General features: G+C 36.5%; 1 protein-coding gene across 1 annotated transcript in view; it reads left to right on the top strand.

The window, feature by feature from the left end:
• LOC127941564 (splicing factor, suppressor of white-apricot homolog) overlaps nucleotides 1-24994 on the top strand; it is an 82197-nt gene that overhangs the window by 34350 nt on the left and 22853 nt on the right. The window contains exons 11-13 of the mRNA XM_052536750.1: nucleotides 6697-6778; nucleotides 7121-7357; nucleotides 11786-11970. Of these exons, the coding sequence (XP_052392710.1) occupies nucleotides 6697-6778; nucleotides 7121-7357; nucleotides 11786-11970 (504 nt within the window). The remainder of the gene's footprint in view (nucleotides 1-6696; nucleotides 6779-7120; nucleotides 7358-11785; nucleotides 11971-24994) is intronic.

Here is a 24994-nt window from a genome sequence, read left to right as displayed (position 1 = left end):
ATGTTAGACTTATGTATACTTTTGATTAGTTGTGTTAACTGGATGCGGTTAAAAGAAATGGAGGGCTATTAGAATTGCTTGTTTTATTTTGGCAGATGGATGTGTGCTACTCATGTCAGTGACTTTGAGAAATGCCTTCAAGCTCCAGTATCTGTTACAACAGTGGCGCTTAAAGGCTGTCTGCACATTTCTAGCAGTGTGCCACTTTACAGCCCCCTTTAGGGCACTTTTTCCTCAGCTAAACCAATTTTGATCATGTGTCCCTCTCTCTTTATGTACATGCAAGGTTGCAGCTTTCTTTTGGTTTCTGGTTACTTAAATGCACGGAGAAGTGAATGAAATGAATACAGTGAATGAAAAGAATACAGACTACTGACAGCATGTGGAGGAGGAGACTGACCACTTGTAGAAAACTGAATAAAAAATTGCTGTGCTCAGTGTAGTGGGTGTAGGAAAGAATAATATTCTTTTTTTGTGTGTGTGTGGAAAGAAAGCATTCCTTTTAATGTAAAACAATCAATTAGCTTTTTTGTAAAGGCTTGTTCTGGTCTATTGCTGGTGTATAAGTGCATTAGTTGGACTAGCTTGAAGAGTACCATATATTCGAATGCGGTAAAGAATTTAATTTTAATACCGTAGCTGTCAGATTTTGTGGTTATATGACATGTTTCTGTCCTTTGGGATTAAAAACTTTGGAAAAAATTAGTTTTTTTTTTTTTTTTTTTTTTTTTGTGATTTTTGCAAAGCTGATTTTCAGCAGTCGTTACTGCAGTCAGAAACCATTTGAATATGCTGAGTTGGTGCATAAGGGTTAGTTCACCCAATAATTAAAATTTGTCTATCTTCTACTCATCCTTGAAGTATTCTGCATGCTGAAGTTCTGGAATTCATGACAGCTTTCATTGGCCAAGGCCCATCCATGAGGCCGTTTGAAAGACATGTCCAACAACCAATCACAATCTTCTCCTGACTGTGGTGAACCGGAAGATGTGCAGATGGATGTTGTGCTGCGTGGTTCGTGTCGAGCGCGGAGAGAGAACAAAACTAATTGCTCATTACGAATTGGAAGCACAAAACAAGGATTTGAAAAAGAAAAGCATTGGAGGATTTCGAAATAAGCCAAAAAGTTTTCCTTTGCTACAGTAAAGAAACTTTGTTTCCTTTTGATGTTAAGAAAAAGTGTTTATCACATTTGAAATCTGGATAGTTATCTTACAAAAACACATGGATTCGCTACATGGGGCCTTTATTCACCCCCCGGAGCTGTGTGAGGGACTTTTTATTACAGATGCGTGCAATTTATTTAATGTCTTCTGAACTGTTGACAACATACACCCTCTTACCCCATTAAAAGGCTTGGAAGAGCAAGGACATTTTTTTTTTAAATAACGCAGATTGGATATTTCTGAAAGAAGAAAGTCACATACACCTGGGATGCTTCATGGACAAATAAAAATTTGGGGGTGAACTAACCCTTTAAGACATGTTTCTTGAAAGCATTTTGAAAGAAGTTAACTTGAATTTATTTATGCCCTGTCCACACGAACGTGGTTATTTTTAAAACTGCAGCTTTTTCTATGAAGTTTGGCATTTGTCCACACTTATACGCAGCACCAGGTCAATAAAACAATACATTTTTTTTAAAACGAGTTTTGGGCTTGTGATGTTGGAGCCTGCACTGTTATCTCCGCCTACTGGACACTTTTTCAGTCTTTTGATGAGCCAAAATGGCTTTACGGTTGAGATTTATATTACCACCTGTTGGCTTGGCATTCTCTTGACCGTGCTTCATAGCATGTTGGCGTTTTTATGTGGATGTTTGTTTTTTTTAATTGGAAGAAGAAAAAACGTACTCCTGTAAGTGTCGACATGGCCTTAATTGTAAAGAATGTGAAGACTTGTCATGTGTATTCATATGCAAACACATATAATGTATGGTTGCATGGATGTTGTCATTTTCTGTATGTGCCCCTACTCGCACTCTCTTGCAATATGCTTGCTTCTCCTCTTGTCCTGTCTCACCTCTCACATAGTTCACTTAAGGACCAACTGAGGTGCTATGGTTTCTGTTTTCTGTCTACTCCCAAGACTTCCATATTCTCCTGTACCTACTTTAAAAGCACAGTCTGTAATTACTGCAACTGGCAGGCCATTAGTGGCAGTGCGAGAACAAACAGCAGCTCTTCCTGTTCACTTCTGTGGTGATTAAGCAGGCATATTTGCAAACCCCAACCTCTGTTTTAAGCCTGTGAGCTGAGTCTTTGTCTTTGAGCATTTGTTTCATCAATTATAGATCGCATCTGCAATTAGTCTCTCAGTCAATCCTAGCATTTTGTACTCCGTAACCTCCTTTTATTATGTCTATCCTAATTGTAAAGAGAATTATCCAGTGTGTATAATCGAAGCCTTGATGATTACAGTCTTACAGTATGAGCGCCCCAGGGTTTCAGTGGTTATTTTCTTAGATTGTTTAGTTTCATCTTTCAGTTTGTAAAGGTGGGTCATAATGGATTTCTCTCTTCTTTTTTAAAAGTTTCTTTCTTAAAGTTTTTACAGCTTTTTTTTTTTAGATTAATGTTAATTTATAAATACACTCGTTCTTCTAATCCATATGTATTAATAATACGTTGTCAAATGTTGATTTAGACAACTTGAAATGCTACAGATGTATTACATTTAGAAATTAACGTTGGTTAACAAATGCTATAAAAGTATTGTTTGTTTCTAGTTTCCTTATACGCAATTCATCTTCTCATTTTAACAAATGTACTAATGGAAACTTATTGTAACATAACTATTTGGATTTTATTTATTTTCATTTTTTAGAGGCATTGCTCTATTAACATGCGTTAGCAGTACAGTTATCACTGTTACAGTTGTTCCTAAAGTTTATCCACCAAACTATTTATTTTGTGTGTTAACTTCAGAGCAGTGAGAGTGCTAATATTATCTGTGCATATCTATTCTTTCAACTTTGTCCTGACCATCCGCCTACAACAGTAGTGCCAACTAAAAGCATGTTTTAAAAGACATGTAGCATTTTTTTTTTTTATTTGTGCAGAAGTGCTTTAACAAAAATATGAGCTTTGCATTTCTGCCTCCCTTGGCCCATAGACATCCATTGAATATGTTTTGTCCCATATCTTCCATCGTAAATGCCTTACCCAGTAGATTTAAACAGCAAATGCCTTGTCCTGTAGATATCCATTGTTAAGGCCTTGCCCCATTGACTTCCACTGTAGGTGACTTGCCCCATAGACTTCATTTAAAATTGCATGGCTGTAGAAATGTTTTATGTTTCACATACAAGTTGAGGAATGTGTCGTGTGCGTTTTTCTTTCTATCTCTTATCTCTCGGTCTTTCTTTTTATTGTCGTCCTTATTATATCTACATGCATTTTATCTAACTTTATAGTCCAGTTAGCTCTGCGCTTACAGCTTGAAAGCCATTGTTCTTGATTTGTGCCTGTCTCTCTTCATTCGGTCCACCTTTGAAGAGGTGGAAGAGCCAAAGAGCACTTCAGTAACCCGGAGTTCTTTGTTTGCCACCTTTCATTGTATTTTTCTCTGGGGAAGTGAATCTTGGTTGCACCTGTCCTCCTTCACCATTCCATCCCTTGTTATTCCAATTCGTTTTTTATATATATATATATATATATATATATATATATATATATATATATATATATATATATATATATATATATATATATATATATATATATTAGTTGTAGTGCCCCACTTTTCTGTAAGCAGGAGGGGGAATGCTTCGACGTGATTGGTCAGATAACCTCAGGCCAGTGCATTGATGGATGGATTAGTTGAAAGAAGCTGTACACAAGGCCTCCAACAGCAAATTTAAACTGAATAATTAAGAGAACAGAGGCTGCATCATTAAACAAGTCAACAGTTTCTTCAAAGCAGGTTTTTATTTATTTTATTTTATTTTTTTTACAGGAGTGTACTTTTCTGACTTTTTGGAATAGGAAACATACTTTTGTTGTCTAATATCATGTCATGCAGTTAGTTGAAATGTTGAAGCATCTTCAAATAAGATAAAATAAACAAGTATTGTTGCTTAAACACTTATTATCATTGTTTTCTTGCAATCGATGTTGCTTTGAATGGTGGTGTGTAACCTAATGTGACAGAAGGATTTTAAGCAATTTTATCTTTTGCTTGTTGTATTTATGCACCTTGTTTTTTAAAGCATCACCTTCTTTCTTTAATTGCAGTGATTAGTAAATAAACTAAAATTAAAACTTCTTATTACTTGCTTTTAAAGTATTTTTTCTCATTGCTATTTTTTTTTTTAGTTAACTTCACCTTAGATCACTTTTCACTGTGTAAAAACGGTTTCCGTTGTTATTTAACATCAACTATATTTTAAGATAATGGAACTTCATGTAAACCTTCATCTGCTCTCTGTTCAGATTTTTAGGTTTCAGTCCTCCACCAAATGGAGAAAAACATCAGTTATATATAAAAAAAAACATCAAGTGAATAATATACTCCATTTTTAATGCCTTCCCTTTGCATTTGTTACCTAGCTACAGATATAAACAGATGTCTGTTCAATTATTACATTGTGAAAAGGAATCTGTGGTGTCAGGGGACTGGGGCTGAAATGCGAACTCCGAAATGAAAATATATTATGATATGTACATTGTGTGATTTAAAAAAAAAAAAAAAATCACTGTGTATTTCATTATGGGTGGATCATTTTTTCTTAGAGATGATGGCAAAACCTTATTTTCCATGGCACCACATCTCTTCATATGCCTTGATGAATGACACCTACCATTACACTCTAAATTACAGCATGCTGACTCTCCCATAGTGACTATGCTCATTCTGATGACTTTATCCATGAACAGGATTAAGGGATTACCACTTCATATGAGAGGATGAAGACATTCTGTATGGCACCATCTCTACAGGGGAGAACGTGTATAATAAAACCCAAGGCTGAAGAAGTAATGTCCCTCACAGGGGGAGACGATGAAACAACCCTCGATTTGTTTTTAATGTTCATTTGATATTAATTCAGTGATGTGTAGACAGCAGAGGACTCACCAGAAACCAACACACACTGAAGTTCTCTGTTTTAAAGCAGAGTAAACAGGCGCAAACAAATGGACCACGCTTGTAATTCACAACAGTTTTCTTTTTTCTTTTCTTTTTTTTAACCTATTAATTAAAATGGGCTCCATTCTTTCATAATCTGGACACAATTTTCTTTTTCTAGTATTTCTTAAAATCTGAATAAGACTCGACAGTGAATCTGAATGAAAACCGGTTCTTAATTCTCAACACTAGGTTAGAGTATAGACTACACTGCAACATTCACTCTCCCCAGTCCCCACAGTGTCTCTCTTCAGTTTTTTATCGAGTGTCTGGTCACAGATCCAATCTCCTGCTTTAATTCCTTCATCTTGACTTTCATCTTTGGGCCAGAGATTTCTAACTGGGTTTAATGTCCTCCTGACCCTTCGTCTTAACCAGGATCTACAGACACTTCTTTAATAGAGCTGTGAAATATTGAAAACTTCCATTAGCGACACTAAACTTTCAGAATCATTATCTTTCGTCCTCTCTCTGTTTTTTTTTTTCTTGTTACATAAAACCCTGGCAGTGATATTATGTGGGATTATCAGTGTGTGTGATTTGTTGTATTATTAGTGGCCACTGACTCGAACAAAATAATAAAACCCAAAGATTTGGGTCAATATAAGGAAAACATCACATTAGTGTGGAAGCACTGAACCTCATTAATGACCACCCCACAGTCTTCAACATGTATTAAGGTGGAGTTAGACATTTATGACCATGTAATCTGATGCATGTAATCTCTAATGTAAGATGATTGATAAATGAGCATCAGGCCTGCATTGCTCTCAGGCTGTATGACCGTGAAGGATCTTGTTGCCATTTTCTCCGCTGCAGAACGTTCCTGAGATTATACTCGTCCATTAGTGTAGCTCTCAGAGTGATACTCAAAGCCTGCATCTCATCCTAACAGAGCTCGGACCGAAACGCTTATAGCAAGTGGGAAATGCTCTCTAAATTTTTATTTGTTTGAAATTGAAGTAATTTCTGTGGCATAAAAAATTATTGCAAAATAATAAGTTTCCAAACAAAGCTAATTTGTTTCTATAAATAGAAAGGAATGTGAAATGGAATGAAGGAATGTTAAATGGAAGGAAAGAATGTTAAGTAGAAGGAAGGAGGGAAGGAATGTAAAATGGAATGAAAGTAAAAATGAATGAAGGAAGGAGGCACGGAAGGGGAAGACAGCGGGAAGGGAAAAAGCAGGAGGGAAGAAAGCTGAAGCAATCCGTAAAAAAGGGGAGAGAAAAAAAAGAAAGAGGACATAGAAAGAACTTGAACATCAAAATATTGCACATGTGGCTTTTTAAGGATGAGATGGATTCTCTCTGAGGCCCTGCTTATAGACTGAACTCCTTCCATCTTTCCTTTTCTTTACCTGTGAAGAGTATAGAGGAATTACTGACTCAGAATAACCATGTATTCAGTACAAAGAAAGTCCTTTAAAATACTGTCAAGCTCTTGAGAGAGCCTTTGTCTGAAAACTGAGAGCTCAGGGTTTTCATCCTTAACCTGTGTCTGCAAAGCAAAGTAACTTTGTGTCTCTCTTCCCTTTCTCTCTCTGTTCTTGTCGTCTCGGCCTCACAGGGTTCGCTTTACAACAGTGGGGGGGACAGCACAGCAAACTGCTCTTCTGACAAGCAGCAGAATGAGGGCAAGCTCATTAAAGGTAAGACAGCTCTGCACTCCATGATCGAGTCCTCAGAACATCCTTGTCAGCCATACTAACATTTCACAATGTCCTCATGCACCTACGTAGCAGCACCATGCCATGTCTCTCCATCTGTAATTGCTGTTGTTGTGCTCCGGTTGTGTCACTTAGAGTTTAAAAATGATGCGCTGACCCCTGTGTCTCCGCTGATGTAAATATAGATGAGCTGTTGGGCTTGACTGTAATAATCACATCTTTGACCATAATGACTGTACCTGTGCAGCAGATTTGTGCTAAGTGAGAAAGTGAGAGGTTATCGAGTCACCGGATAAAACGTGTCTGTTATCTCTCACTTTACAGCGTCCTTTGCACCCATCTGCTTCGCAATCAAGTCAAAAGAAAATGACCTTCTGCCTCTGGAGAAGAATCGTGTGCGACTGGACGATGACTCGGATGAGGATGGGATGAAGGGGGAGGTGCAAGAGGGAGCAGAGTTAGCGATCGGATTGGTCGAAGCAGCCAGAGAGCCTCCGCAACCTCCATTGGCCGAGGAGAAGAAACCAGTACTGTCCCAGGAAGAGCTAGAGGCCAAACAAGGTACGTCAATATCTTCACCAAAGAATTATTTCCTTCAGAAATAAACTTTCTGACAGCATGTACTCTCACCTGCTTGATCAAAACTGTGTGGAACTCAAAAATGTGAAATTGTGAATTGCATCCTTCAATAGGTTTAATTTGAATAATGAGCTAAATCTGAAGCCATGTAATAGATTTAAATGACAAATTAGCTTAGATTTAAATCTGCAGAAGTCAAGAAGAAAGGAACGAGAGAATAAGGTAGGTAGATAAATGGAACTAAGGAAGGAAGAAAAGAATGCAAGGAAGGAGATATGAAATATGAGTGAAGACCGATAGGATGGATTAAGGAAAAGAAGGAAGGATTATTTAAATGTAATGGTGCTATTTTGAATATTTTTGAGCTTCAAAGTCTCCACTCACTTTCATTATATGGAAAAGAGTGGCCAGAGTATTTCTCAAAATGAATAAGTCAAAGGGGTTTGGAAGATCATTTAAATCAGTTGTTCATTTTGAACTGTCCCTTTAAAGCCACTAGACTCTATTCATCGTCCATCTTTATAAATGCCAAGCATATTAGCAAGTTTTAGATTTGAATCACTATCTGTGGAGTTCAGAAGTTAAGTTTTGTAATTGAGTGTTTTCAAGGCTGTTCTTGGGTTATGTTCTGAAAAATAGTTGAAACAGAAAAGATGAGTTCGTTTGTGGAGTATTACGAAAATAACTCGTGCTGATTTCTCTCACCATAATTGTTACAGCCCAAATGTAATTTCTCACTGACCAGAAGCTTAGAAGCTAGACCTCTTTTACTGTAACAAGATAAGTTTAAGAAATGATAGTTTATCAAGATCACATTAAGCCGAGAATTTGGCTTCACTTTTAGGACTTCTTCTTTGTTCTTTTGACCCTCAGAGACTTAAAATAGTGAGCTGATCTGATCGTTGTAACATCACGATGACTGGCAGCACATTAAATTACTCCAGCGAGGGCCAGTGATCTAATGTAATAGATCTGTCCATATGGACCACGCTCACTACTGGCAATAACTGTCCCCTGTATTTAAGAGGGAGTGCAATGGAAGTCAACAGAGAGCAGAAAATTTAAAACACTGATATACTATACTAAATAACACCAACCCTTAACTTTTAAATGGTGTTGTATATATCATGTTTTTGCTATAATGATACATTAGTATATTTTGGATAGTTTACCCAATGATGAAAGCTCTGCATCATTTATTCACCCTCCTGGCATTCCAAACTCATAGGACTTTCTTTCTGGTAACACAAAAGGATTTATTTTTTAAATGGATGAACTGGGTGCTGATTTCAGTATAAAATGACTGGAAAGGCAGGTCTGAAGGTATTATTTAATATGATGCATATGAGATTCAAATTAATCTAAAATCTTGCCTTTTGCTGTTTGCATCTATTCAATTATGACAGTTTTCAGATGTAAAACATCATAATAGGTTTCTGTGGTTTGCCATTGCTTAATTTTTTTGACCGTTTTTGGCCATATTGTTGAATTAATTGCACAGACACTATTTGGAGACGACTGAATGAAGTTGGATGATGACATCACTGAATCAACGATGACTTGAATTGAAAAATTGACTGTTTACTATTGTCCTCTTGAATTTTCACTTTTTTATTGTTTAATACTATAAAGTTGCTTTGACGATCTTACTTGTATAAAGCACTATATAAATAAAAGTAACGTGACTTGACATTGCACCATGACCAAACATCATTGTCACCTAGGGGAAAGACTAATTGTATAAGTGTACAAATATTGCATGGACCACTTTTATGGTAGTTTTTATGTTTGAGCTTGACAGCCCTAGTCTTCATTTACTTTCATTATATGCAAAAGAGTAGAGCCAGGATATTGTAAAATTTTTCATTTTCCAAGGAAGACAGAAAGTCATAGGAGTTTGGAACATCACAAGGGTGAGGAAATTATGACGGATGTTCACTTTGAGTGAAACTATTCTTTTAACAAGAGATGCATCTTTCGTTATAACATGCATGCTTTGCATTGGTTTAGTTGTTCCTCATTAGAAAGTAAGTTCGTTAAATCTCATCACTGACTTTGGACTGCACACGGCAGACACAGTAATGCTCTTGAAACAGAGGGGTAATTACAGTAATAAGACCAGATGCCCAGAAGAAGTTTACTGCATGAGGAAGTGAAATGAATGGCACTGCAGTCAAGAAGGCTTCACTCAGTGGCAAACTAGCTTAGATTGCATGACTATCGACCCGTCCGGAGGAACATAATCTGTATTGATGAGCTGTTAAAGAATCACAGATGCACGATTCAGCAAATGCTCTGTCTGTTTTAATTTGTTCATCCGTTACCTTTTAGTTTATTTACTGAATGGAGTGAGTTTGCGTGATTGTGAGTTTTATTGGGTCGACACTCTGCTGTTTCTTGTGGTTGTGAAAGTAGAGGCAAAGTATTCACACCCCTTGTGTATTTACCAGAGCTTGCCTGTTCATTGAAAATTGTAGTTTGAAAATGAAACCTCAAAAGGTAGCCTTATTGGATTTCGTCCTTATTTTATTTGCTGCCTCAATTGCAGATTGACTTCTGAAGTGTGTAGATGAGAAATTATGCATGAGAAAGCAATTTGCAGGAAAATGCAGAAAATTACTTGAGTTATTGCTTTTAGAAATGCAACAAGCAAATTACAGGTGTTAAGTGCTGTGGGATGCATTGAAAAGGCTTGTCAGGCATTTATTGCAACATTACTGAAGTCCTTTATCTAGGGATGCGCACAGGAGCTTTAAAAGTGCAGTCATTGGTAATGTAAAAAACAAATGATTTACACATGACACAGCTTCAATGCATTTTAGACTAATCTAGTTCTTGTAACTATATGAACATGCAAAAATCACTAATCATTTAAAAAAAATATTATAATTATTTGGGGGCATTTTAGATGAAACCTTGTGGAATAGAAGAAAACTGGTCATTTACTCACCTGTATGAATTCATTTCTTCAGTGGACAACAAAAAGTGATGTTATATACATCCTGTTAATGTGTTTTTATATGGAAGTTAATGTTGTCAGTACCATTATTTATAAAATACTATTATATTATTTAATACTTTGAAAGATCTTTTCTTTTAGCTTGAGATTTAGTAAGAGTGTTACCCGTTTTTTAACTATTGTATTGGTTTAAGTATTTATATTGTCTGTTTAGCTTCAATTTCTTTTTGGTAATTTAAGTACCTAAAGTTTTATCTGCTATTTATATTTTATTTCACTTGTTTGGATATCGAAATGGTGTTGTCCTTGGTGTCTGAACATAGAGAACTTTATGACCGTTTTAGAAATCGGATTATTTTCTGTATGTGTTTTGTATGAAGCTCATGGTATTTTTATAACAAAGAATGATAATGACATAACAAAGAGTCTGCCTATTATAATCCAAAATCAACTGTAGATAGTTATTGCAAGCAAGTTATTGCAAGCACTCAGTGATGGTTTAAACTAAAGTGACTCTTAAATAAATACATTAATAATTACATATATTTTCAAGTGTAGCTTGATGCTAATTGTACTTCTAATTGTGGGATATTCTTGATATTTGTGTTTCTGGTGTAGAACCAAACTTTATCAATCTTAATTTAATGCTGTATATTGAGCAGCGGATCATATACGAGATTGATATCTGAGGAAAAATACGTCAGTCGGCACCAGCTAGCGTGAAGGTGTGAATTAGCAGAAAGCTAACAGTCGTTTTGCACTCAGTGTGAAAGCATAGTTTGTCTGCGATTTTTCTCCTCTCTTTGTCGCATCGCGTTCGGTGTGGAAAGGCCTTTACACACAGTATTATTTTACTCCCAGTGACATAATAGAGAAGACTGTTCCCTCCAGTTGTTTTTTTTTGTTCCAGAGTTATACATGATTGTCCATGGCAGGGGGCCTATTTTTAGTGCGGACACTGACAGGGCCCTCTTCTTGTTCTTGTAGAATATAATGGCTTGTTTTTTTCTCCCGTTTTCCTTTTGTTATTTTTGTTCCTGTGAACAAAACCTGGAAAATTATACATGGGTACATTGCCTACTTGAGCTAGCTAAACTGAGACCCCATCAACCGTTATACAATCCATAACCAGGCAGCCTTAAACACCTAAGCAGAGAGTGCATGTCAGAAAGGATAATTCTATCACTGTAGATCTGAAACACTAAAATGCGATGCATCGTTATCTTGTAGCTTTTTAAGCTCTATGCAGTTTTTATGAGGCGCACTGGCTTACAAAACCAGGTAAGTCATGAGCAGCCTCGTCTAGAAACATTCTGCATTTGCTTAGTAGCAGGAACAGAATGCACTTGTGCACGCAAGCTCCCTTGCCTATGCTTTTAGTTGTCAGAGCATATGGTGTGTATCAAGACAAATGTCTGTGTGTCTGACCTTTCCTCCCCTTTGTCTTCCAGCCAAACAGAAGCTGGAGGACCGGTTAGCAGCTGCAGCGAGAGAGAAGCTCGCCCAGGCCTCCAAAGAGTCCAAAGAGAGGCAGCTACAGGCTGAGCGCAAGAGGAAAGCTGCCCTCTTCCTGCAGACTCTGCGAGGACCAGAGGCTGAGGTCAAGCATACCGAGGAAACTGCTGCTGCGTCTGAGGTTTGTTTGAGAGTGTGTTTGTGTGTGTGTGCATTTTTCAGCATCGTCCGTCTACTACCACATGTACCTAGGCTTTCTCTCAATTACTAGTACTAGTATGAACTGGATTTGAACGATGTTCAGATGTGTATTATATACTGTATCTGCCATATTGACATTGAACTTTGAATTTAACCACAAATAACAATTTCTTCCTACCTATAGTGATTGCGATTGAAAATAGCCCACTCTTCATTTCGCTTTTATTGCATTTCCTGACATGCTTGCCCCGACAAAAAAAAATTATATGTTTGCTCTGCTCTTCAGAATCATGCACCGTGCCATCATGGTTATAGATTTGAGTGTTTTTATTTGATCGGTCAGCATCACGTCAGGATTCCTGCTCTGGTTTCCTTGCGGTTTGTTTAGTCAAGTCCCCCTGTAAAGAAAAGCAACATATTTTATGGATCAATCAGAAATCTTTTGGAAATGCTCATTACTGCAAAATTATTCCTGACAACTGTTTTTCAGCAGTCTCTGGGGGTCAAGTGTGACTTTGTGTGCTGACAGATGAGATGACATTAAATGCGAACACATAGACGCTGTTCATTCTATCCCAGTTGTATTTTTATAGACTTGTAAGAGGAGTTGTTCCTAATTAGTTGTGCTGACAAAGCTGGTGTCTCCCAGGAAAAATGTCTGTTTGTACTTGTGAGTAGTGTTGTTTTTGGCGGCCTGTTTTAGTCTTGTATTTGTGTGAAGCTGTCATTTTAGTTTTATTCTTTTTAGTCAAATTCATATTATTTTTTTTTTTGTCTAGTCAAGTTTGTCAACTAAAAGTCTACTAAGAGCAATTTAGTCTTATTTTAGTCAGAAATATCCATGACGATTTTTGTCTAATTTTAGTCGACGAAAACTGATGACATTTAGTCTCTTTTTGCTAATGCAATTCTATTTAACCCAGTCAATATAGTACAAGTACCTAGCAGTATAGACTAACCCAAAATTATTTTAGCCAAATCCATTTCAAACCAGGGTATCTTATTATATTATTGTTAGTTTATAGAATCGGAACAAAGATTTATAACATTTAGTTTCGTCTCATTTTGGTCAACGAAAATGAAGAGACATTTTAGCATAGTTTTTATTTTTTAATCCACATTTAGTTTTGTTTTTATTTGTCAACAATATTGCGTTATTTAATTATAGTCTTTGTCACATGACTAGCATTTACGTTGCATCTCGTTTTCGTCACGTGATAAAGGTTCATTGACGACGATATTCAGTCATTTTTTGTTGATGAAAGCAACACCACTTGTGAGTTTATTTGGATTTGTTTATCTTGGTTCAGTGTTTATAGCCATCGAAGCAGCCCTGATGATTTCTAAATCCACTGAATCTTTGAATGAAAATGTCAAAATATCTCCAATTAATACCTCACCAATTTCATGCACTACAATTCAAATATTTGGGACCATTAAGATTTTGTTTTTTTGTTTTTTACAAATTAATAAAACGATTAACACATTTATTTAGCAATGATGCATTAAACTGATTGTTGAATTGTCAAAAGTGACAGTGAAGACATTTATAATGTTACCAAAGAAAATAAAATAAAAATCTCTTTCCATTAAATGCTGTTATTCTGAATTAAATGCACTAAATTACTGTAAATGCATCATGGTTTCCACAAAAACAAACAAATGTACAAATATAACAGCTTTTTAAATGTGTAATATTTCACAGTATTACTGTTTTACTGCGTTTTTGATCAAATAAATGCAACCTTGATGAGCATAACAGACTTTTTCAAAAAATATTAAAAAAAAATCTTGCAGACCCAAAACTTTTAAACAGAAGCCAAAATTGAAAATTGTCATTTACTTAACTAACATTAACTTAATTCCTTTCCTTTTCAAAAGCACCATAATAGCACCATAACATAATTTTCAGTGAAAATTTGCTTCTCAAAGTCATATAGACCACTTTTATGGTACATTCTTGACAGCTACCTAGCCAATATTTTTATAGTAAGCAGCATGAACACTTTTTTTTATATATATAGTATATTTTCATGTACAGAAGAAAGTCATAGGAGTTTGTAGAGACACCCATTCCTTTAAGGACATAGTTTGGTTTTTAAAGGTTTTCTACATTTCTCTATGGCGTAATATTGTGTATGGTGTCTGCTTAGAGTGGTTTCTCAGCAGGTGTTTTTGAGATCGTATCCATGATCTTCCTCCTCCTCTCACTATAATGGCCAACTCTGCCTGTGTGCAGCTCATATTTCCCCTGATCTTCTCCGCAGGCTGCAAACACTGTTTCTTCTCCAGAATTTTTGCTCCATGGTGTTCATGGAGGGAGAGCGAGAAAGGCAGAAGTGTGAGATCGAGAGACACCATTAGGAAAAGTGAGAGAGAGTAGGAATAGGAGAGTAGTGGAGACTAATCTCGCCGTTTGTCTCCACTGGCGTGCGGTTCAGCTCCACATTAATGAGGCCAATGAAGCGTGAAATCAGAAGAAGCAGCTGGTGGATGCAGGACTGCTTCCTCTGGGCTTTTACCTGAGTCTCTCGCTCACATATACACAACACTGCTCCTATACGTTCCCAACCAACTAATCCATTATGAATGTCCTTCTGCTTCTTATTCTTGGACACCCAATTACTTGAGAGGGATACCTTATTTAGTTTCCAACTTCTTACTTTACTTTACCCAAGGCCTGATTTCAGATGCACCTTCCAACAGCTTACGGCGGTTCAGTCATTTATCCTTGGGAAAGAAGCAAAGATAGTGTGGCTACACAAGTGATGTGCACTAAACTTTCTCTTGCGTATAAATCTTTTTTTGTCCCAACTAGCTCTGTCCACAGCGTTTAACAGGATTTTTTTTTTTTTATTATTATGACTTTTTAAAAAATAATATTTTTTGCCAAAACTGTTTGAATCAATGTCGTTTTTTTTTTTTTTTTTTTTTTTTTTTTTTTTTTGCAGACCAATCAGGATATCGAACCACATAAACCACGAACCACATATGCTATTTTTATTTTGTAAATATTTTAATTCTGATTAGTATTTTGCGGAGGTATCTTAGTCTCAATCATTTATTTGTTTTTTTCAGAATTATTATTTTTTTGTTTGTTTGAGCATTACCTAATCTGCCGTTTAGTTTATCTGGCCAAAAGTATTTGTTGATCACTTGGTTTTTATTTCTCGTAGCCCAGCTCATTATGAAATCTCATTGGTCTAAACTATTGCTCTTCACAACTGTTAAACCTGAATTATCTTCTGATTGGCTTGTGATTATTTCGTCTAGCACAAGAGTTTCGCATTCAGTGTGAATAGGCAAATTATTTATTGCTGGGAATTTTGCATAGCTCTTGCTAGGGCTAGGTGATATGACAATACATATCGGATGGATTAAATTAAGTATTGTTTCATATTATGCTCTATCGTTTATTTCGTGGTGCCGCAAAATACATAGTTTACTGCAATAATTTCTTATCATTTGATTGACGGCAGTCTTACATGCATTACACGGGGTTACAGGCAGAAGCAAGAATTACAGCTGGTCATGAAAACTTCGTTTGCATAAGTTTTTAGGCACTGCAGTTTAAAACCAACTTATTTTAGGCTGTTGAAATGCAAACAACAGAGCTATATGAACACTCTGTTTCTGTATTTTCTGTCTGTTTCCTTCGCCTTGCCTAGCCATTATCTTTTTCTGTCTTTTTCCGGTGACTCAGTAGTGGTAATGATTTCAGTCAATTTAAGCTTAATGCCAGCTGTGATCTCTGATGGAGCTGCCAGCATTGATCTTAGCTTCCTTTGCCTTTTTTTAGAAGTAGTGATGCACCAAAGTGAAAAGCTGAAACTGAAAATTCTTCGCACTGGGTTGAAAATTGAAAATGCTTGTTTGATTGGGAAAAATATGCAAATGGTTTTAAAATTTTAAAATTATAGTTTTTTTTTTTTTTTTTTGAAAACATGTTTTTAAAACCACAAATGTGTCGCATCTGGATAATGTGAACTAGAACCAGTGTAGTGATAAGGCTTCTTGTAAACTGATTCCACTGAATAGACTATTAAAAAAAAAGATTTATTCTGCAAAATATAAACAAGTTTTCAGACCCTTATTTCCTTTCTAGAGCTCTTTGCAGGTGAGAAAACATTACAACATTTTTTTTGTTTGCAGCTCCCTCCATCCAGATATGCAGCCTTTGGCGCTTTACTGATTGCTATGGCAACAAAAATCAAATCTAGCCAATTCAGCATGCATCAGGTCACGTTTCCTAGCTTTTACCAAACCCAGGATTGCTTCAATGTCTATAGATTCATTTAATAGCTGCAAATAGCTGTGTTTTACAGAGAACTCTTCAGAGTCCAGGGTGGTCGTACATTTTCGCCATGTTGAACCAATAGCCATCTCGTTCCATCACAGCCGGTCGTGACTGCAGCCCTGTTCGTTCAATAAGAGTTTTCCGTTTCTTCTGGAGATAGTATAGAGTGCTTCTGGCAGAGCTCGTATTTGTAGGATTTCAGCTCTCGTTTGCTGGAGTGCATGATTGTGCCACAAGATCACAGGGGGAAAATAAAATAGCCTTGATCTGCACTGCTGTCGCAGGGCTTAGAAAGATAGATATGGTGTGACAGACAGGAGCGCTTTAAAGTGGAAATAAGACCCGGCTAATTGTTTGATGTTTAGCTACAACCTTCCGTCACGCTAAATGCTGTTTGGCAGGTCTCTCTCAGAAAAAGCCAAGCTTGAAATGGGAAATATGGACGGTCATCTGTGCAGCCAGGTGGCACTTTGCAGAGAAGCCCAGCAAAGTCTCTCTTTGCTTCCATCAGCAACTTCCATATTTCTCAATGGTTTTTAGCTCTTTTGCTTGAATTATTTGATCACATTGTTTTATGTCTTTTTTATGTATTTATGGAAAATTCACATTTTTTTTATTGTTTTAGTGTCTTATCCAGCTTATTCCAATTTCTTTTATTATATAAATAAAATATAATATAATATAATATTTTTATTTTATTAAAATATATATTTTATTTTATTTTATATTTAATACACTTCCACCAGTTTCTGTGTCCCTTTTGGATCTTAAATTGAAAATAAAATAGTTTATTACACTACATCATAAAATAAGCAAGTATAATATATAACGTGAAGGAAAATTGATTAATTAAAAACAAATAAGTTAGACAAAGAACATTGCCAAAGTGCGGTTTATGCGACTATCGTCTGTCTAATGCTTTTGTAGGATTTAGTGTAAATATGTGTATCTGAATCAATAAAAGCTGATTCAGGGACACAGTTGTCCAGTTTCAGCATTTTCTGCAATTGGTTTAAAGCATTAACAGCAGCAAATTTGAGAACGAAGCAGCCAAAGACACATTTATTGATTGTGGGATGGGAGAATGAGAGGAAATTAGATCAGGACCTGTGAAACGTGCATTTCCTTCATGAGTGCCACAAGCTCAACATCAGGGGAGGCTTTTGCGTATGGCACCCATTGCAGTTTCCATATCCTAGCATTCAGAGTCATCAGAACATCATGATGATGCTCCTTAAAGGTAATCCAGATATTTTTAGGAGAACAGACCTGAACATATTTAGGTCGAGGCTTCTAATAGTGACAATTCATGCACTATTTCCAAGACCTATAACCAACCGCAGCTTTAAAAACAAGCCCAATGTTATTTGATTTATTATCAATTATTTACTACCAAAAAAATGTTCCTACAACATATTAAACTGAAACAACTTATATTTGACAAGCACAAACTGAAGATATTTTACAAAAAATCAGCAAATGGCAATAAAGCACGCACTATGCATGTATCGCCAATCCCCTGTGAGCAGAATAGGATTGGAGAGCTGGAAAAGGAGAAAAAGATGAGATTTAAGAGGAAGCCATAACACATCCACATACTTGTAACTTGCTTCAATTATCACGCATCTTTTTGATTAGCTCCCAGCAACTTATGCAGTAAAAACTGCACAAATAAGATCATTTTTTTATATTTAATGCTGTTCACTGTGAATTTTATTTATTGCATCATGCACTTTAGTTAGGTAATGTGGGTTTATCGTTCAGGAGTGTTGTCGTTGTTTGTATGCCATACCATAGGTTTCCGTGAAATTCTTCCACTGTTCGACGTGCATTTTTGGTTTTACTGTGACCAGCATAATGTTGTGATGGAAGTCAGTATTTATTCATGTTTGTTCATGGTCATTGTTATTTTGTTCACGGCTCAGACAAGCTGTGATTTTGAAACACTCTTTTCTCCTGATGCCATCGGTTTTGTCATAGTCTACTGTGTTTTTGCATCTGGTTGAGTGAAGTGATAGATAATGTTTCAGCTTCTGTACAGCTGAATTGAAATGACAGACCACTTTTCTAAAAAGGGAGCTAGGATTCAATGGCAGTTCTCAAGGAATGCATTCATTAGTTCACTGAACTTTTTTTGTTTAGTTTTTTTTTAACATGCAACTCGAGTTTGAATCTTCAAGCACTGCCATCATGAAAGAATTACGATATTAACAATTCTGTGTTCAAGATCTAAAATGAGACTAAAGACAGAACCTGTGAGTCAGTTTGCGTCGTCTTAAAGAGCATGGCATGCCTTGGAAGACTTGGGGTAGACAAAGAAAACTCCTTTGTCAGTGTCTGCATTTTCCAACGCTGCTATTTGCAGTATTATAGAAATGCACCTTCTGTGCGACAAGAAAATCTAATTTTTTTTCCTGCTTTTTGTAAATTTGCGCATCTGGAGGGTTTGAAAATTCAAACAAAGTGAGCTTGTGATGCATCTAATTTACTTTATTCCAATGTATTTTATTTTAATTGTTTAATTTCATAATATTAAGAAAGCATCTATATTACATAATGGAAATTAAAAATCGATTAATTGAAAATCAGTTACCTTATTTGAAGAACATCTGCCAAAGTGCAGTTAATATGTGACTGTTTCTCAGTTTGTCCAAAGCTTTGGCGGGATTTAGTGAATTATTTTTTATTATTATTGTTATAATAATCCTATTCCAACAGTTTCTGTGTGGTGGAGTCCAACAATCAGTCTATTTGTGTTTTCGTTCAGACAAGAACAAAATACTCCAAATTAGCTCTAAATCAGTGCAATGCTTTCTGTGCTTCGTTGCCATTGGATGTTCTGCCAATAGCAGTACAGCTTCGGGAGGACCAGCTTCCCAACACATGGTCTGGAGTAAGTTTCCTCTGACCACTGTTCCGCTGTAAGATAACGGCATGTTTACTGGCAAAACAAAGCAGCCGATCATGCACACTTCAAAACCGTATTGAATTTGTGCTTATGGATCTGTCTGTCACTGTGAGATGCTATCAGGAAAGTTTTCTCACAATGTAGTCCCCCACTTAACACCCACAGCCAAACGCACTCTTGGCATTGATTGATGGGCACAGACAGATTAGTTTTAATGCTATTCTGACTAGAACTTGACCAACATTCATCACAGCTCTACAGATTTAATCTGAAATAAAATCCTAACAGACTGTTGCCATACATCCATATGGATTATTTGAAAATCTAGTTTAAATAGCTGTGATTACTGTTGAACCTGTGGCTTAGTGTTTCACTTGTATAGCTGTGTTGGTTTGAGTTTGATATAATTATATATTTCTTATAACTATTCGGTTGTTAAGTGATGACGTAAGAAGCGCTGTTTCCGGGTCCAAGCCTCAACTCACTTCACTTGAGAATACGACCTCAGCAGCCGTTTATGAGCACTGTTTATTCATATTAATCATTTAAGCTAAACGCTTTCAAACTTACGGTTTACACTACAGTCTCCCTGCTCACAGCGTCCCAAACTCAAATAATGTTTTAATATTTTTTTTATATTTATATTTTCATTGTCTGGCTATCTGGGACTTCGGTATGGAGTTAAAGGTTAAGATTATAACTTTTTCGCTAATATTCTATCACATTGTGAGTTTATATTGGCACCTTTTGTTGTTTTCTCATGGCAACTGATAGAGCGTTTGGACACGGAAGCGCTGCTACGTGACGTCAGACTTAACAAGCGAATAGTTGCCTTGCAGCATACTTAAAACTAACTTTCTTGGCCTTTTTTGTTTTTGTGTTATGTGACGCTTTTGAGAAGTCAACATTTATTATAGGCCGGCGATTGATGAGAACAAAAAAAAAAAACATCAAATGGAGGGCCTGTTTTCGGTTAAGGCAATATTTTGCTGGAGCTGTCCTTTTTTTCCTTAAAGTCACCAGACAGAATTAAAAAGGGGAATGGAATCGATGGACCCTGAGGAAATGAGGCTATCTGAAACTGTTGATGCTCACTGCCACTGTGTCTGTGCTCACTCTAATTAGTTTATACATAAATCCATGCCTAAGATTTAAGAGCCCACTATAACTTTTATCCTGACCTAAAAGGAGTAAATTGGCTACGGATTAGCTCTCAGCGAAAATAATTTTTACCTCAACAAAGATTGCTTTTTCACTGTTGGACCATTTGTCACAAATCCCAAATGTCATTCAGAAGACAGAAACAGGTTCTTAAATGGGTTAGTTCACCCATAAATGAAAAGTCATGTATGCCCCCCTCATGTCTTTTTGAAACCTGTTTTGAAATGAGTTATACACTCTTAGAAATAAAACTCTCATTGGCATCAATGTCTACGTGAAGAACTTTGAACATCAACAGAATCTTTCCATTGCACAAAAGGTTCTTTATAGTGGAAAAAGATTAAATTATTCAAATGTTTTTACACTAAAAATACTGAAAACCCATGAAAACTTTTTTAGGGAACTTTTTTTTTTTAGGTCGCTGCAAAAACTCCCATTTTGGAACCTTAAATTTTCAGAGTATAGTACAATGTTTAATCTGCTTTTTTCCATAGAATAAAAGTGAATTGTGACCATGACTGTTTGAAGTAAAGGTCATTGCACACCCAAAATCTTGGCATTTGTGATCCGAAAAATTTCCGATGTAATATTTTTTTGTCCTCTCTCTTTTTAAAAAGAGTATAAGAAAGAGGAAATATTGGGTCCATCCACTCCTGCGATTGTGTAGAGAGGAAGGAGAGTTCCACCTCCTTATCAAATAGCTGCGGGATTATCCAGACCGATTCAAAGTTTACGTACATTCGATTGTCCGTGGCTCAGTATGATGTTTTGCTAGCGATACTGGAGCCACATATTAAAAAGACCACTAATTTCCATGCATCAATTGATCCTGAACAGAGACCGGCAGTATGTCTAATAGCTGTATAATAATATTTGTAGTAATTTTGATACAATAATATTTGTATATATAATTGTAGGTATCTTTTAGGTTTCTAGGTTGATTCATTCACCACCATTGCCAGGAGTTTTACGGTGGCTCAGAGTTTTCAAAACGTCTCTCAAAATGAGTTTTTATACAGTCTATGGTTTTTACGGATGTGAAAAACGCAGAAAATCGAACCTGTTACAATTAATTTTTGATGAACGAATGTTTCGGAGGCAGTGTGCAAGCGTGATTGACGTAATGTGAGGTCGAATTAAATTTTTGACGTGCGGAAATTTTGCTTCCAAATTTGGACTGAGTGTGCAATGGCCTTAACAATGTAAATCTGTTCTTCATACAAAGTCTTCTGAAGAGTCAGAATCCAAGACTAAATTTGCTATAATTTTGTGGTTCTCTTTTGACCTTTGGTCCACATCCACTTACATTGTATGTAAAAAAAACAGCCCTTTGTTATTATTTATTCAGATAATTTTACTATTTAATATTTAATATTAGTGTTATTGTCATGAAATGTAGTTTTTAAAGTATTTCAAGGGAGAATGTAGGTTAAAACTCAAATCTGCAGTTTATTAAGACAGCGCCTATTTAAAAGTTGTTTAGCTGATTTCTGAGACCAACCGCCCTACACGATCAGCGGGAGCTCAGTGCTTGACTCCTAGTCTTTATGACATTTTCCGCTGGCTCTGTGTCTTTAGTGAAATATACATAAAAGTACATAAAATGTGATCTTTGGTCTTCAATTAATCTATTAATATGTTGAAATGGGGAAAAAAGTTCCTGGTACAATTGTTCTGGGTAGTTTCGGTGGAAACGCGGGTTCTGACCGCAATATCTGAATGTCTGCATTTGTGTTTGCTGTCATTGCTTTTGTATGTGTTTGTCAGGAAAACTGTATGTATCTTCAAAATGGCAATTATTTGTATATTTCCACCTCATGGTTCACCAGCCAGGAAAATTAAGATGCATCTCAACATGTTGTCGAGAATTATTCTGGGTGCTAAATAAACAGGCGGCATGTAATCATTAAAGCCATATTTTTCACCTTGAGTGTATTCAGAATAATTAGCAAATGTTCCGGACTGCAGAAAATCTTTGTGCCAGCTGGTCGTTCTGCCGTCTTTCGTTTGATGAATGCACTGTAAATTGTTCACAGTGGACTGCCGACTCTCCAGCGATGTCTTGGATTGACTGCTTTATTGCTATGTCTTGTACTTTAAGCCTGTTTCTTAATATTGACCTTTCATTATTAAGTGGAACACACAGGAATAGTGGAGCTCACAGGACACCTACTCATTGCCGTTCTTTTGAATATCAGATGTGACCGTATGGCCACCTTGTTCTTCACTTTTGATTTCGTGTTTTTTCTTCGGACTGTGATCATTGTCGCAAACTGTCACGGTTTAAGAAAGAACAACACAACGGCTGAAACAGAAGCCAGGCCAGTTCCCACCTCCCTTATTCTTGTATTTCCTGTCTGTCTTTATTTTAAGTGTAAGATTTAACTTTTATTTTATTTTCAGCATTGCTGCATTTTCTTTTTAAAGAGCCAATCATGTGCTTGATGCAAGTCTGTTGTTCTTAATAGAGACTGGTGGCCAAGTGGATAAAGTTAAAGCACTTTTCTCTGTTATTTAAGCAGTATTTATTAGATCGTGAGTATACAGGCAAGCAGACATCTGTTGCGAAGACTAAGGTCTCCCTTCACATCCTTTTGTGTGAGTTTTTATCATGGCTGTCGGGACCTGTTTGCTGTGCCCAAAGTGTGCTTATGTGTACTGGAGCGTGTTCATGCTCCCAGTTGCACACATTCTTGCCCCAGGGCTGTGGCATTTCTCTTCCTCTGATGTGTGATTTACCATTTAATTGATTGGGCACTTTGTATGCGAGCGGCTCTTTTTAAAAGAAGATCCCATGAGAGCGGTGTTTCCAGCAGGTACTGCTTTAACAAGAATGTCGGCTCACAGGAGGGAACACGCTCCTGATTAGTGACAAAAGCAGGGGTGTGGAGGTGAGACTCTGTGCCTTTGCACTTCTCTTTTGTCCGTGTTAAACGAGAATGCTGGGATTGGTGTTCTCGCTGAAGCGACTGGAGTGTATCATGGCTGGGATGGAGGTTTCTGAAGCTGTTGTTGAACAGTCTGCTTATTTGACATGAAGAAATTGTGAAGGCTTCGAGTCAACCAATTGTGTGATTCTGGGGTGGGGCTAACTGTTTGTTTCTGACCAATGGCAGAAGATGAGGGATTGTTTATAAAAAATAAAACATTTTTTGGAACGACATGAGTGAATTAATATAATAAACACCACCAACTGTCCCTTTAAAAACTCATTATGTTAGTTTGACTCATTTCAGAATGGCTGATCATTTTGTTTTCTTCCATTTATAATTTAATGTAATTACACTTAACAGTTTTTGAATCACAATAAATTGGCAGGTCACTTTTTTTTTTCAAGCAAATTTGCTATTCAGTAAAGCCGTTGTTATATTAGTTCCCTTTATGATTGCCGGCAGTTAAACAATCAGTGCGTTTCTTTTATAGTTCACTTCCCTGGTTGGAACCTTCCAGAACGTTAGTAAGAACGCCTTGTGTTGCTGTTACTTTGCCAGGCACCTCCTGACAGATGTCCATTCATCATATTGGCATACTGCAGGAAAAACAAGCTAATTATTTTTGACTTAAAAGCATTCTTTCTACCCCCCTGAAGACGAGAGCTCCACCAGCATTGAAACATTCATGGATTGTTCATAATGAATAGCCAGTTTTTAGATTATTCATTGTTGGCTTGATTAATGTGAACACTTCCATCACTCACTGCTCATTCATCAGTACTAAGCAGAAGAGAAGAATGAATTCAGCCATGTTGACTGGTTGAACTTCAGCCATTTCCATTTAAACCACAGATTGAAAATATTCCTATTTGATGGGGATTAGTGGCTTGTAATAAATCAGTTTTAAGACTTTTTAATTAAAGGATTTTATAGGATGAGGACTTGATGTCATTCAGCTACTGGGGGGAAAGTATGTGCACCCTTTATATTTATCTTGATTTCTGCATGAATTCAATTTAAAAGACAAACACATTCTATATCTTTACTGAACATTTTACAAAGCAGGGTGGGAAAAATGCAAACATTTAGATTTAATAACTTAGAAGGAATTACCATTTTTTCCTTTAAGAGACTTTACGGTTTAAAATATTCTTAGAATATATTGTATAAATTAATCTCTTGAGGTCGTGCTAAAGCATCTCAATCAGTTTGAGGTCAGGACTCTTCTGTTGAAGTATTCCTGTTGTTGGTTTACTCTTGTGCTTTGTGTGACTGTCCTTCAGTTGACAGTCGGATGACCTTGCGTTCTCTTATGTCCTGATCAGGGCCGGATTTATGCATAGGCATTCTAGGCATGTTCCTATGCTTGCTCGTCCAGGGGGGCCAAAAAACACAATGATGAGAAATTTATTTTTGTTATGCTATTGGCTACCTACAACAGCAAATGAGCTAAAACCCCTAAAAACAAACTTTTTCCATGTTTTCCAAAAAAATGTTTTCCTATTTTACGATAAGAGGTAAAGACCTCCCTGGTCCTGAAAACGTTGGAATTCTCTTTTCCTTTGACGATAGCAAGGGATTCAGGCCCAGAGTCATAAAAGCAGCCCAAATCCATGATGGCCTCTCCTCTGCTGTTCTTTTTTTTTTCTTTGATATAGTGTCCCTAAAAGGCTTTTAGAGACCCCTTTCAGTTTTCGGCAGATCA

This window comes from Carassius gibelio, chromosome A21 (assembly GCF_023724105.1).
Source record: "Carassius gibelio isolate Cgi1373 ecotype wild population from Czech Republic chromosome A21, carGib1.2-hapl.c, whole genome shotgun sequence".
NCBI classification, from domain to species: domain Eukaryota; kingdom Metazoa; phylum Chordata; class Actinopteri; order Cypriniformes; family Cyprinidae; genus Carassius; species Carassius gibelio.
Note: the sequence above shows the minus strand (reverse complement) of the source record. Positions and strands in the feature narration are given on the sequence as shown.